Source organism: Fringilla coelebs (genome assembly GCF_963513975.1).
Source record: "Fringilla coelebs genome assembly, chromosome: 33".
Taxonomy (NCBI): Eukaryota; Metazoa; Chordata; class Aves; order Passeriformes; family Fringillidae; genus Fringilla; species Fringilla coelebs.
In genome coordinates, this window is record NC_140059.1 from 420,066 (window position 1) to 434,430 (window position 14,365).

The 14,365-nt window shown below is 68.6% G+C and overlaps 1 protein-coding gene across 5 annotated transcripts; it reads right to left on the reverse strand.

Moving 5' to 3' along the window:
- Positions 1 to 572: 572 nt before the first annotated feature.
- Positions 573 to 12,983, reverse strand: MARK2 (microtubule affinity regulating kinase 2). Of its 5 annotated transcripts, none has more exons than XM_084224048.1 (18): positions 12,672 to 12,983; positions 8,278 to 8,451; positions 7,225 to 7,278; positions 7,070 to 7,118; positions 6,892 to 6,957; positions 6,735 to 6,805; positions 6,544 to 6,600; positions 6,022 to 6,258; positions 5,463 to 5,582; positions 5,137 to 5,236; positions 4,943 to 5,055; positions 4,190 to 4,316; positions 3,679 to 3,902; positions 3,322 to 3,419; positions 2,587 to 2,856; positions 1,883 to 1,909; positions 1,558 to 1,602; positions 573 to 1,053 (listed from the first exon to the last, which is right to left on the reverse strand). In XM_084224048.1, the coding sequence occupies exons 1-18, from the start codon at positions 12,726 to 12,728 to the stop codon at positions 702 to 704; spliced, it is 2,241 nt and encodes a 746-aa protein (XP_084080174.1). In that variant the 5' UTR covers positions 12,729 to 12,983; the 3' UTR covers positions 573 to 701. The 5 variants fall into 5 exon arrangements, with proteins under 5 accessions (XP_084080174.1, XP_084080176.1, XP_084080175.1 ...); XM_084224050.1 differs by lacking the exon at positions 12,672 to 12,983 and adding an exon at positions 9,703 to 9,816; XM_084224049.1 differs by lacking the exon at positions 1,883 to 1,909.
- Positions 12,984 to 14,365: the final 1,382 nt, after the last annotated feature.

A 14,365-nucleotide genomic window follows, 5' to 3' on the forward strand; every position in this document is an offset into this window, starting at 1 on the left:
CCATCCCGGCCTCTTGGGTCCGTCCCGGGGCTCTGGGTCCGTCCAGGATCCCCCGGCTCCATCCGGGACGTGTCCCCCAGGCCTGCGGAGCGCTCGGGCTCCCTCCAGGTGATGCCCAGCTCCATCCAGGAGCCCCTGGGACTCCCCAGCTCCATCCCGGCGCTCCTGTGTCCCCCCGTGGGTGTCCCCACCGTGTCCGTGGCCACCTCAGGGGCACTCCCGGGTCACTGCTGCCGGCTCGCCGCCTCCGTGGCTCGCAGCCGCAGCTCCGAGGTGGCCGTGGCCGTGTCCCCAAGAGCCGCAGCTCGGTGGCCACCTCGGAGCTGCTCCTGGGTCGCTGTGTCTGTCCCCAGAGCTCCGTGGCCACCTCGGAGCCACTCGTGGGTTGCCATGTCCGTGTCCCCAAGAGCCCCTCCTGGGTCACCGTGTCCCCAAGAGCCGCAGCTTCGTGGCCGCTCCTGGGTTGCCGTGTCCGTGTCCCCGGAGCTCCGTGGCCGCTTCGGAGCCACTCCCCGGTCACCGTGTCCACCTCCCTAAGAGCTGCGGCTCGGTGGCCCCTCCTGGGTCACCGTGTCCCCAAGAGCCGCAGCTCGGCGTCCGCCTCGGAGCCGCTCGTGGCTCGCCGTGTCCGCGTCCCCGGAGCTGCCCCCCGCCGTCCCGTCCCGTCCGTGCGCGGCTCGGCTGCCGGGGGCGGCCGTGGCTCAGAGCTTGAGCTCGTTGGCCACCTTGGAGGCGATGTTCTTGAAGGCCATGGAGGTGCCGGCGATGCGCTTGAAGCGGACACCGTTGAGCGAGAGCCGGGGCAGTTTGCACACCTCCATCTCCCACTGCACGAAGGAGTCGTGGCCGGGCGCGCCGTGGGCGCACAGCAGCACGAAGCGCTCCTGGGGCTCGCAGCGGCAGCTGTTGGCGTCCAGCACCTTGCGGATCTCGCGCAGCATCTCCCCGGGCTCCAGCGAGCTCGTGGTCTTCATGCTCCACGTGAAGCGCAGCGAGCGCGGCTTGGCGTCGCGCCCCGCGTCCCGGGGGTCCTTCTCGGGGCCCACCGCCGGTCTGGGGGGGAAACGGGGGGTTAGGGGGGCCCTGGGGGGGAAACGGGGGGTTGGGGGGGGCCCTGGGGGGGAACACGGGGGGTTAGGGGGTCCTAGGGGGGGAAATGGGGGGTTGGGGGGGAGCCTGGGGGGGGAAACGGGGGTTAGGGGGGTCCTGGGGGGGGAAACGGGGGGTTGGGGGGGTCCTGGGGGAGTGGGACAGGGGTTAGGGAGGTCCTGGGGGTCTTCTCGGGGCCCACCGCTGGTCTGGGGGTGAAAACGGGGGGTTAGAGGGGTCCTGGGAGGGGAACCAGGGGGCTAGGGGGGTCCTGGGTGGGAAAATGGGGGTTGGGGGGGTCCTGGGGGTCCTTCTCAGGGCCCACCACTGGTCTGGGGTGGCACCATGGGGTCACAAAGGGGGGTTGGTCACCCCTGGGGTTGTCACAGGGGTGTCACAGGGTCCCCGGGGGTGTCCCCAAGGGTGTCACAGGGACCCCGGGGGTGTCCCCAGGGTGTCCCCACTCACCTGAGGGTCTCCACCCGCTCCTTGCTCTCGGGCTCGTGGGGGTTCCTCAGGAGACAAAAGGGGCCGAGCTCAGTCAGGGGGGGCTGGGGGGGCACAGCCCCTCCCCCCCCAGAGGGGACCCGGGGGGCACAGACAGCACGGGGGGGGGCAGGGGGGACACACAGACACACGGGGGGGACGAGGACAGACGGACGAGCAGGGCTGGGGGGGACATGCGGGGCCGTGCAGCTCTGGGGAGGGGTCGGGGGGTCCGGGGGGGTTTGGGGGGCCTGGGGGGGGTCAGGGGGTGCCATGCGGGGGGACCCAGCGTCCGGCGCGGCCCTACCTTCTGGCAAACCTGAAAGACAGATTTCTACAAAGACAAACAGAAGAGAAGGGGACGTTGGGGGGGGAGGGGGCCGGGACAGAGCCACTCCCTCCCCCGACCCCCCCACACCTCCCCCAGAACCCCCTGAGAGGGGGTGGGGTCCGGGGGGTCCGGGGAAAAGCAGCACCCCCACCCCCCCTCCCCAGCTCTGTGGGGACAGAGGGACAGGAGGGGACATGGGGGGTCCCCAGTGGGACAGGAGGGGACATGGGGGATCCCCAGTGGGACAGGAGGGGACATGGGGGGTCCCCAGTGGGACAGGAGGGGACATGGGGGTCCCCAAGAGGATTAGCGGGAGGCCAGGGAGGACAGGAAGGGACATGGGGGTCCCTGAGGGGACAGTGGCAGGGACAGGAGGGGACACAGAGGAAGAAGAACAGAGAAGCCTTGAGAACACCGAGGGGACACCGTGAGGGGACAGAGAAACACAGAAGGGATCTGGGGGACGAGGGGACACCGAGCAGCCCTCACAGGGGACACACACAGAGGACAGAGAACCCCCGGAGCACCGAGGGGACACCGAGGGGACACCGAGGGGACAGCCCAGGACACACAGAGGAACAAACCACAAGGGCACAGCCAGGGGACACCGAGGGACAGTGAGAGCCCAGAACACAGCGGGGGGACACATCCAGGGGGCGGGGGCGGCGGGGGCGGCTCACCTGCGCACGAACTTGGAGGTGAACTTGCTGAAGAGGCTGGCCGAGGGCCCGCGCCGGCCCTGGCTGGCGCCCGAGGGCGAGGCGGGCGGGGGCAGCCCGGGGGGCAGCGCGTAGGGCAGGGGGTCCCGGGGGTCCCGGGGCGCTCGCAGCTGCCCGGCGTGGAAGGTGCTGCGGCTCGAGACCCCCCGAGGGAAGCTCGGCCGCTCGCCCGGGCCCTGGCTGACGTTGTGGGCAGAGGGGGACGCTGCTGGCACCCGGGGGGGGGCCCCGCTGTGGGGGGGGGGGGGGACGGACACGGGGTTAGGGGGGGCAGGGGGTGGGGGACACCCCTGAGCCCCCCCGGCACCCAGGGACAGCTCCCTGAATGGGGGACACTGCTGCCCCTGAGCCCCCCCGGCACCCAGGGACACCCCCAGACCCCTGAAGGGGGGACACTGCTGCCCCTGAGCCCCTCCTGGCACCCAGGGACACCCCCAGACCCCTGAAGGGGGGACACTGCTGTCCCTGAGCCCCCCCCAGCCCCCAGGGACCCCCCCGTGGGAATCTGGGGCACCCCCCAGCCCCCAGTGAATGCAGCAATGGGGGGCTGGGGGGGATCACCCACCCCCCCTCTCCATCCCAGCACCCTCGGGACCCCCCAGAACCCCCCCCACGGCAGCTGGGGTGGCTGCCAGAGCTCAGGGGGTGCCCCAGAGTGGGGAGCAGGGTCTGGGGGTGCTGGGGAGGGGTCCCCACCTGTCCTTGCCGTTCTGCAGGGAGCTCTGGCCCAGGCTGGCCCGGTCCAGCAGCGGCGAGTTCCGGCTGCGCGTGGTGCCCGTGGACAGGACGCTGTTCTGTGGGGGGGGGACACGGAAATGGGGGGGCTGGGGGGGACACAGGTGTCCCAAACACCCCCAGACAGCAGGAATGGGATCTGGGGACCCTCCACAAGTGACCCCAGCCCCACCCTGGGGGACCCAGGGACGGCCATCCCCATCCCCACCCCCTGCAGGTGCTGACCCCAAATCCAGGGGGTCCAGCTGTTGGGGACCCCCCTCCCCCAAATCCAGGGTCTCCAGTGCCCCCCTCACCCCCCCCCCAGCCTGCACTGACCGTGGAGGGGGAGGGGGTGCCCTTGGATCGCTCCAGGCCGGGCAGGGGGCTGGGGGGCACCTTGGCCGTGCTGCCGGCCCGGCGCCCCCCGCCGCCGCCACCGCCCTCTTCCTCCGCGGCTCCTCCTCCTCCTCCTCCGGCTCCTGCTGCTCCTCGCTTGTTCTCGGCGTTGGCCGCCTGCGTTTTCTTGGAGTACGAGGCCGAGGTGGGGATGGAGAGCCCGGCTGGGGCGGGAGGGGCTGTCAGGGTGGGGGTCCCAGGGGAGCCCCCGTTCCCCTTCGCCCCCTCCTCACTGGGGGATCCGGGTCACACACACCACCCCCAAAACCGCCCCATGAGGGTCCTGAGGGATGCACCCACCCACCCACAGCTCCAGACCCCCGTGGCCCCACCTGGGGTCTCCCCCTGGTGTCCCCCTTTGGGGTCTCACCCTGGTTGCTGACTCCCCCGTGTCCCTGTTTTGGGGTCTCTGTCCCCGTTTTGGGGTCTCTGTCCCCGTCTGGGGTCTCACCCTGGTCGCTGACGCGCCGTTTGGGGTTGGCCGAGACGCTGCGCTGCACCTTGTGAGCGGGGGAGGGGCCCGAGCTGTTGGCCACCTCCGGGGCCACCCGCGGCTTCAGGGACAGGTTCTCCTCCAGCTGGGGACAGGGGACACATGGGGACACGGCGGGACACGAGGGACACCCGCCAGGCAGGGACAGGGACAAGGACAGGGACAGGGACGTGCCACCATGGCACAGCCACGCTGGCATGGGCACAGCTGGGGACAGGGACACGCTGGCACAGGCACAGCTGGGGACAGGCATGTGCCACCATGGCACAGCTGGGGACAGAGAACAGGACAGCGTGGGGACAGGCCCGCAGGGCATGCAGGGAATGGTGTCCCGTGTCCCACCCCATCCTCTCGGTGTCCCCGTGTCCCTGCTCGTGTCCCTCCTTGTCCCCGTGTCCCCTCACTCCCTCCCTGCTCCTGTGTCCCCGTGTCACCTCAATGTCCCCATGTCCCCTCACATCTCAATGAGCCCGCACCATCACAACGTGTCCTTGTCACCGTGTCCCCTCCTATTCCTGTCCCCTCTTCATTCCAATGACCCTCCCAGTGTCCCCTTGTCACCCTCCCCATGTCCCCTCTTTGTCCTCATGTTCTTCTTGTCCCCTCGTGCCCTCCACATTCCCTCCCCTCCCCACCGTCCCCCCATGCCCTGCAGTGTCCCCCAGTGTCCCTGCAGTGTCCCCAGTGTCCCCCAGTGTCCCCAGTCCCCACCTCGGAGCTCTTGTGGTCCAGCAGCAGGTAGGTGGCCATCACCTCGTTGTACTTCTGCCCCACCAGCGACTCCTGGATCTCCTCCCGCGTGTAGCCCATGGACACCATCAGCTCTGGGGGGGACACGGCTCTCAGAGGGGGGGACAGGGCCACGGGGGGTCCCCTGTGTCCCCAGGGGTGACCTGGGGTCCCACCTGTCCTGCGGGGGTCCTTGTAGTCAGGCACGGGCTCCATGTAGGGCTTCAGCTCGTCGTCCTCGTGGCCCACGTTCATCCAGCGGTCCTTCATGATTTGCTGGGGGCACAGCGGGGGTCGGGGTCACCTCTGGGGACACTTTGGGGATGGGAAAGGGACCCAGGGAGGGTCCCCAGGAGCTCTTGGGGTGCTCTGGGGGGTCTCAGAGGTTCCCAGAACCACACTGGGGGTCCCAGGACGATGTTGGGGTGTCCCCAGAAGGTCTTGGGGGGTCATTGGGGGTTCCAGGCTCGTGCTGGGGGTCCCAAGCTGGGGGTCCCCTCACCTCCAGGGTGCCCCTCTTGGTGGGGTTGAGGATGAGGAACTTCTTGAGGAGGTTCTCGCAATCCGTGGACATGTAAAAGGGGATCCGGTACTTCCCCCGCAGCACCCGCTCCCGCAGCTCCTGTGGGACCCCAAAACCACCCATGGGCACCCCAAAAACACCTGAGAGACCCCCAAACCATCCATGGGCATCCCAAAAACACCTGAGAGACCCCAAAACCACCCATGGGCACCCCAAAAACACCTGAGAGACCCCCAAACCACCCATGGGCACCCCAAAACCACCATGGGGACCCCAAAACCGCCCACTGGAGCCCCAAACCACCCATGGGGACCCCAAAATCACCCACGGTGACCCCCAAACAACCCATGGCAACCCCCAAACCACCATGGGGACCCCCAAACCACCCATGGGCACCCCAAAACCACCCACAGTGACCCCCAAGCCAATCACGGTGACCCCCAAACGACCCATGGTGACCCCCAAACCACCATGGTGACCCCCAAACCACCATGGGCACCCCCAAACCACCATGGGCACCCCCAAACCGAGGCCCCACCTTGAGGTTCTGCCCGTCGAAGGGCAGCGAGCCGCTGACCAGCGTGTAGAGGATGACCCCCAGGCTCCAGACGTCCACCTCGGGCCCGTCGTACTTCTTGCCCTGGAAGAGCTCGGGGGCGGCGTAGGGCGGCGAGCCGCAGAACGTGTCCAGCTTGTTGCCGAAGGTGAACTCGTTGCTGAAGCCGAAATCGGCGATTTTGATGTTCATGTCGGCGTCCAGCAGCAGGTTCTCGGCCTGGCCCGGGGAGGGAGAGCAGCCCAGGGGGGTTACTGGGGTCTGGGGGGGTTTGGGGTGCAGCTGGGGCTGGTTTGGGGGCCCAGGGGTGTTCAGGGGTGGGTCTGGGGGTCCTGGGGACTCCTTGGGGGTGCCAGGGGTGGCCAAGTGCTGTCCTGGAGGGTCCTGGCACCCACCCGGGAGGCTCAGAGAGACTGGGAGCTCTGTCAGGGGGTCCCAGGGGTGTCTGGGTGCCACTCTGGGGGTCCCAGGGCTGTCAGGGGGTCCCAGGTGGGGGTTCCTCACCTTCAGGTCCCTGTGCACAATGAACTTCTGGTGGCAGTACTGCACGGCCGACACTATCTGCAGGACAGGGCGGTGTCAGGGGGGGCCCAGCCCAGGTGGGGGGCACAGGACCCCCCCCAGCCCCCTTGGGGACACGGTGGGGGGGTCCCCAACCCTTTTGGGGGTGGTCCAACAGCTTCACCCCCCCAGACCTGTCGGAACTTCGCCCGGGCTTCCTTCTCCTTCATGCGCCCGTGGGCCACCAGGTAATCGAACACCTCACCTGGGGGGCACAGGGTGGGGGGTGAGGGGCAGCCCAAGGTCCCCCTGAGCCCTGTGAGCCCCCCAAACCCCCAAACCCCCACTCACCCCCACTGGCGTATTCCATGACCAGGTAAAGCGTCTTCTCCGTCTCGATCACCTCAAAGAGCTTCACTGCAAGGGGGTGGGGGTTGGAGGGGGGGGACACCCCTGGGACCCCCCCAAGGGTGGGGGACACCCCCGGGGAGGGGTGGGGGTGCAGCTGAGGGGGTTTTGGGGGTCTCACCTATGTTGGGGTGGTTCAGGACCTTCATTATTCGCACTTCCCGGAAGAGCTGTGAGGGACAGGGGGCAGGGGGGGATTTTGGGGGGTGTCAGAGGGAACAATCCCCCATCTGTCACCCCAAGATCAGCTGTCACCCCCCCAGGGACACCCCTCACCTTCTGCAGGCTGGAGGAGTTGAGCTGCGTCTTGTCAATGATTTTCACGGCCACCTGTGGGGGGGAGAGCGGGGTCAGAGGGTCCCCAGGGCTGTCCCCAAAACCTGGTGGCACCGGTGAGGGGAGGGGCAGGGGGACAGGGCTGTCCCCACACCGTGGTGGCACTCCCAGAGTGAGAGGGAAGGTGACAGGACCATCCCCAGGGCTGTCCCCACACCATGGTGGCACTCATGGGATGAGGACCGAGAGCTTGGGACCATCCCTGAGCCATGGTGGCACTCCCAGGGCACAGAACAGGACCCAGAAGTGTCCCCACGCCACAGTGGCACCCACAGGACAAGGAGCAGGACCTAGAACCGTCCCCACACCACGGTGACAGTCACAGCTGAGGACCAGGAAACTCCTTCCTGTGCCAGGTGGCACTCCCAGGGCAGGGACCAGACGCCAGAGCTGTCCCCACACCACGGTGCCACCCACAGAACGAGGACAACAGGCCTGTCTCTGTGGTGACACCCACAGGACCGGCACCAGGAGCCCAGACCTGTCCCCACACTGCGGTGGCACTCACGGCTGGGGACAGGAAGCCCATCCCTGGGCCACGGTGGCACTCCCAGGGCAAGGACCAGGAGCAAAGCTGTGCCCACACCACGGTGGCACTGCGAGAGCCAGAACTGTCCCCACACCGTGGTGGCACTTCCAGGGCAAGCACCAGGACCCAGAACTGTCCCCACACCACGGTGACGCCCACAGGACACAGCCTGTCCCCACACCACGGTGACACCCACAGGACACAGCCTGTCCCCGTGCCACGGTGTCACCCACAGGACACAGCCTGTCCCCGTGCCACGGTGTCACCCACAGGACACAGCCTGTCCCCGTGCCACGGTGTCACCCACAGGACACAGCCTGTCCCCGTGCCACGATGACACCCACGGACTGATGCCACCCCCACCCCATGGTGTCACCCAGGGGCCGATGCTGTCCCCGCAGTGTCACCCGCGGCCCGGGCCCCCCCGAGCGCTGTCCCCTGGCCAGGAGCAGGGTGCCACTCACCTCCTTGCCGGTCAGGACGTGCCGGGCCAGCTTGACCTTGGCGAAGTTGCCCTTGCCGATGGTTTTGAGCAGCCGGTAGTTGCCGATGTGGGGCTGCTCCTCGGCGGCCGTGCCGGCGTTGCGGCCCCGCAGCATGCTGGCCTTGCCGCCGCCCTTGCCCTCCACGGCGCCCGGCTGCGGGGACAGCGAGGGGACGGCTCAGCCGGGGCCGGCCGCGTCCCCCCGCGGCGGCCCGGGGATCCCGGCGGGGTCCGCGGGCTCCGGGAGGAGCCGGGAGCGAAGTCCGGAGCGGCGGAGCCGCGCCCGGCCCGGCCGGGAGCCGCCCCCGATACCTGACGCAAGCGCCGCGGTTTCGGGCCGGGCCGCGAGGGTGGGAAGGGGACAGCGCCGTGTCACCCCCTCCCCGGGAGGGGACACGGCCACGGTCACCCCGCCCCCCTAAAGCCTCAGCGCCCAAACTCCCCGATTTTACCCCAAAGCCGACGGCCTGGACAGAGTTCGTGCCCCAGCCGAAGGCGGGGGAGCCCCCAGCCCGACATCGGCACCAAGCCCCTCTTCCCGCGCCCCAAAAGGCGCCGCGGGGCCCCCCCGAAGGTCACCCGGGCCGCGGGGACACTTTCGGGGTGTTCCCTTACGGGGAGTGAGACGGCCCCGGGGCTGTCACCGCTCCGGTGACACCGGAGATAACGGGAGCGCGTGAGCAGGCGGGGAAGCCGAGCCAACCGCCCCTCCCGTGGGGGATGTGGGGCCCCCCAAAACTCCGCCGGGTTTGTTTTTGTGGGGGCACACCTCGGGGTGTCCCCCTCCCCCTCCGTGGGAAGGAAACCGCTGGCGGAAGCCACGGGGGAGGTGCCGGCGATGGCGCAACCGAACCCCCAGATTTGGGGGGAGAACGCGCTGCTTTGGGGCCCGGGGGGACCGGAGCTTCCCCCTCCCCCAAAGCCCAGCGCGGTGCTGTGGGAAAAGTGAAGGAAAACGGGAGTTTCTGCCAAAAAACTGCCGTGGCAACGGGGCGGGAGCGTGCGGAGCCATCTGGCCGCGCTGCCGGGATTCGCTCGGGCTCTGAGGCGGCACCGACACCGGAGCCCCCCCGGGCGGGGCCGCGGCACCAGGACCCCCCGCACCCCCTCGGGGCTCGGCGGCGGCGCTCCGGCGGCGCTCCCGGCATTTCCCGGCTCCTCTCATCGCCGAGGCCCGAGCGGCCAAAACCACGGCGAACATGGCAAAGGAGGCGCCGCCCGGCCCGGGTCACACCGGGGGAACGTCACCGGCACCGGGGGGTGGCGGGGGTCTCACCGGCACCGGGCACGGGCCGTGGGAAGGCCGCGGTGTTCCCCGGTGGCGGCGGCGCTCGGTAACCGCGCTCGGGCCGCGGAGCCCCTCGTGCCTCAGTTTCCCCAGCCCGCCCGCCACGAGGGGACTCACCCTGGGCACCCCGAAGCGCCGGGAGCGGCGGGAGCGGGGCGGTGCCGGCGGGAGCCCCGCGGGACGCCGGGAGGGAGCGAGCGGGGACCGGCTCGACCGGTTGGGGCTGAGGCCGCAGCGGGACAGCGCGGGGTGGGGCCGGGGAACACCTGGAGCGCCGGGGCGGGGAAAACGGGGCGGGAAAGGGGAAAACCGGCAGCGGGGGGGGGACCCGTCCTGCTGGGGACGCAGCCAGAAGGATGGGAATGGTCACTGGAGCGGCCACCAGAACGGCCACTGGAATGGCCACCAGAACGGCCACTGGAATGGCAACTGGAACGGCCACTAGAATGACCACTGGAGTGGCAGCAGCAGTGACAGTGCTGAGGCTGCAGGGATGTCACCAGGTATGGTGTGATGTCACCAGGGCTGCCATGATGTCACCGGGCCCAGCAGTGATGTCACCCAGCCCAGCGGCGATGTCACCGGGGCTGCAGTGATGTCACCCAGCCCAGCGGCGATGTCACCGGGGGTGCAGTGATGTCACCAGCCCAGCAGTGATGTCACCCAGCCCAGCAGTGATGTCACCCAGCCCAGCAGTGATGTCACCAGGCAGATGTGAGGATCCCGGTGCCGGGAGGTGTCGATGCCACCAGCAGCCGCCCACGGTGCCAGCACCAAACTGGTGCCAGCTGGTGGCACTGGGAGCGGTGCCGGTGTCCCCAGGGCGGCGGTGACAGGGACCCCGGGCACGGCGCAGCGGTGGCAGCCGGGGAGGCAGCGCTGGTTCGTGCGGCGCCGCTCAAATGTCAGCCAAATTTAGGCATTTTTGAAGATTTTTTTTTTATCTCCAACCCCACCAGATCGGGCTCCGTGTGAGGGAGGGATTGGGGGCTGGGGGGGGGCAGGGAAAGACCCCCCGATTTCAGCTGCTGGGGTTGGGGGGGATGCGCAGCCCCCCCACACGCTGCTGCCGCCCCCTCCCCAAATCTTCCCAGCCAGGAATAATTTTCCTCTGGCGTTACATAACAGCGGATAAATAAGAGGAAAACCGTGCAAAACGAGGAGGGGGGGGCTCGATGCCACAGCCACGGCCACAGAACAGGTGGCATCGCCTTGTCCTCGGGCTTGGGGACATTGACACAAAGCCACCTGTGCCCCCACACGCCCTGCTGGGGTCACTCCCCAGCTCTCGGCGGGCTCCACGGTCACAGAAAGGCGAAAGCTCCCCAAAATGTCACCCAAAATGGGGGTGTCACAGCTGGGGGAGCTGAGGAGCCCCCCAGGTGCTCCCCAAAAGGGCTGAGCCAGCAGCAGGGTCTCCCATCAGCCACAGGAGCTGGGGGCAGAGAGGGACCCCAAGAGCCCCCCAAATCCAGCCCCAGATTAGGGAACCCCCTGTCCCACCTTGCCCCCAGAGGAAAATCCCCTCACACCCCCAGACACACATGGGGGGGAGCCCCCCATTCCCCACCCCGGGGAGGGGGTGGCTGGTCCCCGCTCACAGGGGTCAGAACGGGAGGAATTTGGGGGGCTCACCCCTCAGAGCCCCCCCAAGCCCGGGGAGGGCGCTGAGCCCATGGCAGCGCTGCCGCCGCCCCCACAGCCCCCCCGGTTTGGGGGGGCCGCAGCAGGGAAGGGGGTGGGGGAAGGGGTGGGCTGACGCCCCCACAGCCCCGATCGTGCAGCCACCGAGCTGGGGGGGGCCAAGGCACCCCAAACTTGCCCCCACAGCGGATCTCAGACCCTGGGGGTTCAATGTGGGGGTCTGGCACCCCCCCGCATGCCCCTCTCCATTCGGGGTGCAAGGCTTGACCCCCTCCCCCAAAATCTGGGCTTGTGCACACAAACCCCCACTGCTGCCCCGCCGGGAACCCCGAAACGGGACCCCAAAATTTGGGGAGGAGTTCGTCCCAGGAGAACCCCAGAGCACTCTCCCTACACCAAATCCAGCCCCGAAGGGAGGGGGCCACGGCTCAGGACCCCCCACCCCACAGGAGGCTCTGGGCTGTGGGAGACCCCAGGCTCCTTCAGGAGGGTGGAAGGGAGGAATTGGGGGACCCTTAGACCCCCCTTTTCCACCTCACAGAGGGGCCCCGAGGCCCCTCAGAGCTCCCTCTTCCCTCACAAAACAATCCCAAACCCCTTCAGTCCCCTTTTTCCCTTCATGGAGGGATCCAGATCCCCCTAAATCCCCTCCTTTCTCCGTGCAAAATACCCCAGGATCCCCTTTTTCACTCCCAAAAATGTCCCAAGACCCCCTTAGACTCCCCTATTTTCCATCTCAGATCCCCTTTTTCGCTCAAAAACCAACCAGGTTCCCGTCAAACATTCTTTTTACCTCACAAAATCTCTCAAATCCCTTCCAGGCCTCACTTCCCCCTCACAAACAGACCCCAGACCCTTTTTACTGCTGGCAGAGCGGCCCAGGACCCCCTTTCCTGTCACAAACCGGGCCGGACCCCCCGGTTCCCCTCACGGAACAGCCCCAGAGTCTCCCACCCCCCTTTCCCTCTCGGATCCCCCTCAAAAACCAGCCCAGGTCCCCCTCAAAACACCCCTTTTACCTCGCAAAATTACGCAGGCCCCTCTAAGACCCTTTTCCCCTCGCACGAACGCCTCAGACCCACTCAGTTCCCATTTTTTTCCGCATGGACGGGACCAGAACCCCCTCCAATCTTCCTTTTCACTCTCTCAGATTCCCCCCTTTCCCCTCACGAATCAGTCCCCGAGCCCCTCAGAGCCCTTTTTCCCCTCACAAACCGACCCCCAACTCCCCTTTTCCCCTCACAAACCTGCTCACGATCCCCACAAGCCCCTTTTTCCTCCCTCAGATCCCCCTTTCCCCCCTCACAAAAATCCCCCAGGCTCCCTCAGTCCCTTCTTCCCCTCACAAAATTCCCCTTTGCCCCCCCAGCCCGCCCCTCTCCCCTCACTCTGGAACCGGCTCCCTCTCCATCCACACCCGATCCCCGCCGTCCCTCCCTCACCTGTTCCGCGTCTCTCTCGTTGACGGTCGGCAAAGGGCTGCGACCGCTGCTCGACATGGCGGCCCCCCCCCCGCGCCGCCGGCGACTATCGCGATAGGGGGAAGCCGCGGCAGGCGGTGTGCGGGGAGGGGGAAGGGGAAGCGGGGGAGCTCAGGGGGCGGGGGGGGGCCAGGCCAGCGGCATTGGGGGGGCCGGGAGAGGAGCAGGGGGAGCGGGCGGGGTCCGCCCGGCCCGGCCCGGCCGCCGCCGCCGCCGCCTCACGCCGCCGCCGCCTCAGCGCCCCGCGGCTCCCAACATGGCGGCCGCCGCCGGCCCTCGGCCATTTCCGCCGCCGCGCCGGAAACACCCGACACGCCTCCCCGCGCCGCTTCGGCTCTTCCCGGAGAGGTTCGGCTCGCGGCCGTCACAGACTTCGAGTGTTTCCGCCTCCGCGACGGAGTTACACGAAGATTCCTTCGGTACTTTCCGCCGAGCGCCGCGGGAAGAGCCGAGCGCCGCCCGCGCCGCCGCGATCCCGAGTGGAGCCGGAAATACCCGAGCGAGGCCGAAACTCCCGAGTGGATGCGGAAATTCCCGAACACCTCTTGACAGCCTTCGGGCGCTTCCGCCCGTGACGGAAACACCCGAGCGGAGCCGAATCCCCCTCCCCAGCCTTGATGGGGACCCCAGGATGGGGCGGGGGGCGGCCCGGGCCGCAGGACCCTCCCCGAATTTGGGGGGCTCTCCTCGACACCTGGACCCTCCCCGAATTTTGGGGGGAAGGGAGCTCCTTGTCTGCCCTGGGAGCACTTGGAGGGGGGCACTGGGAAGGGGCGTGTCCAGCAACAGAAGGGCGTGTCCTCACACTGCCACGCCCCATTTGGACCAAAGGGGCGGGGCCGGGATGGGGGGGGGTTCCATGGGTGCCCCATCGCTCGGGGCACCCCCGGGCGGTGCTGCGGGGTGGGGGCGGGGATGGAGGGGGGGGCATGGGGGAGGGGAGCATCCAGGGGCTCCCCCATCCCGCCCTCATGGGGGGGAATCCCCCCTAAAATCATCGCTACGGCTCCTCTGGAGAGGGGGGGTCGGCTGAGACCTGCCGGACTCTCATCGCCCCCCCGCGTAGCCCCCGTTGCGGGGAGGGGCGGGCTCCGGGGGGGGATGGGAAAGGCGTGCGGCCCCTTTAAATTTACCCAGGAGCCCTTAAAGGAGCCCCAGGGGCCCCACGGCAGCGTCCCCACCCCGGTCGGCCCCCGCCTGCCGCCGCCGCCGCCGCCCTGGGCCCCGCCATGGAGCCCCCGGCCCCCCACCCCGCCCCCGGCCCGCTCCCGGCCCCGGCCAGCCCAGGTGAGCACCGAGACGGGGCGGGGGGAGCGCGGGGGGCGCGGTGGGACCCCTCCCCTTGGCGCACAATGGGAGCGGCGCTGGCTCTTTAAGAAGCCCCCCGTCCCCCGGGGTGTCCCCAGCCCTTTGCCACCCCCTGTCATCGGCCCCGGCCTCTTTAACGGGTTCCTGTCCCTTTAAGATGACCTGATTCTATTTAGGGTGTCCCTGTCCCATGTTCCATCCCTTGAAATTATCCCAGTGCCTCTGAACGTCCCCAGGAATTCAGGATGTCCCGGTCCATCCCACATGGCCCCATCCCATTCGGGACATCCCTGCCCCTTCCCTTAAGGTGTCCCCGTCCCCTTAAAGGATTCCTGTCCCTTCAAGAT

Excerpts from the sequence above, each read along its gene's own strand:
- MARK2 (XM_084224046.1), bottom strand. The coding sequence starts at position 12,728 with ATGTCGAGCAGCGGTCGCAGCCCTTTGCCGACCGTCAACGAGAGAGAC. Across the intron at positions 5,583-6,021 it reads TCGACGGGCAGAACCTCAAG|GAGCTGCGGGAGCGGGTGCT; the intron begins GTGGGGCCTCGG and ends GGGGTCCCACAG. Across the intron at positions 2,857-3,321 it reads CTGCAGAACGGCAAGGACAG|CGGGGCCCCCCCCCGGGTGC; the intron begins GTGGGGACCCCT and ends CCCCCCCCACAG.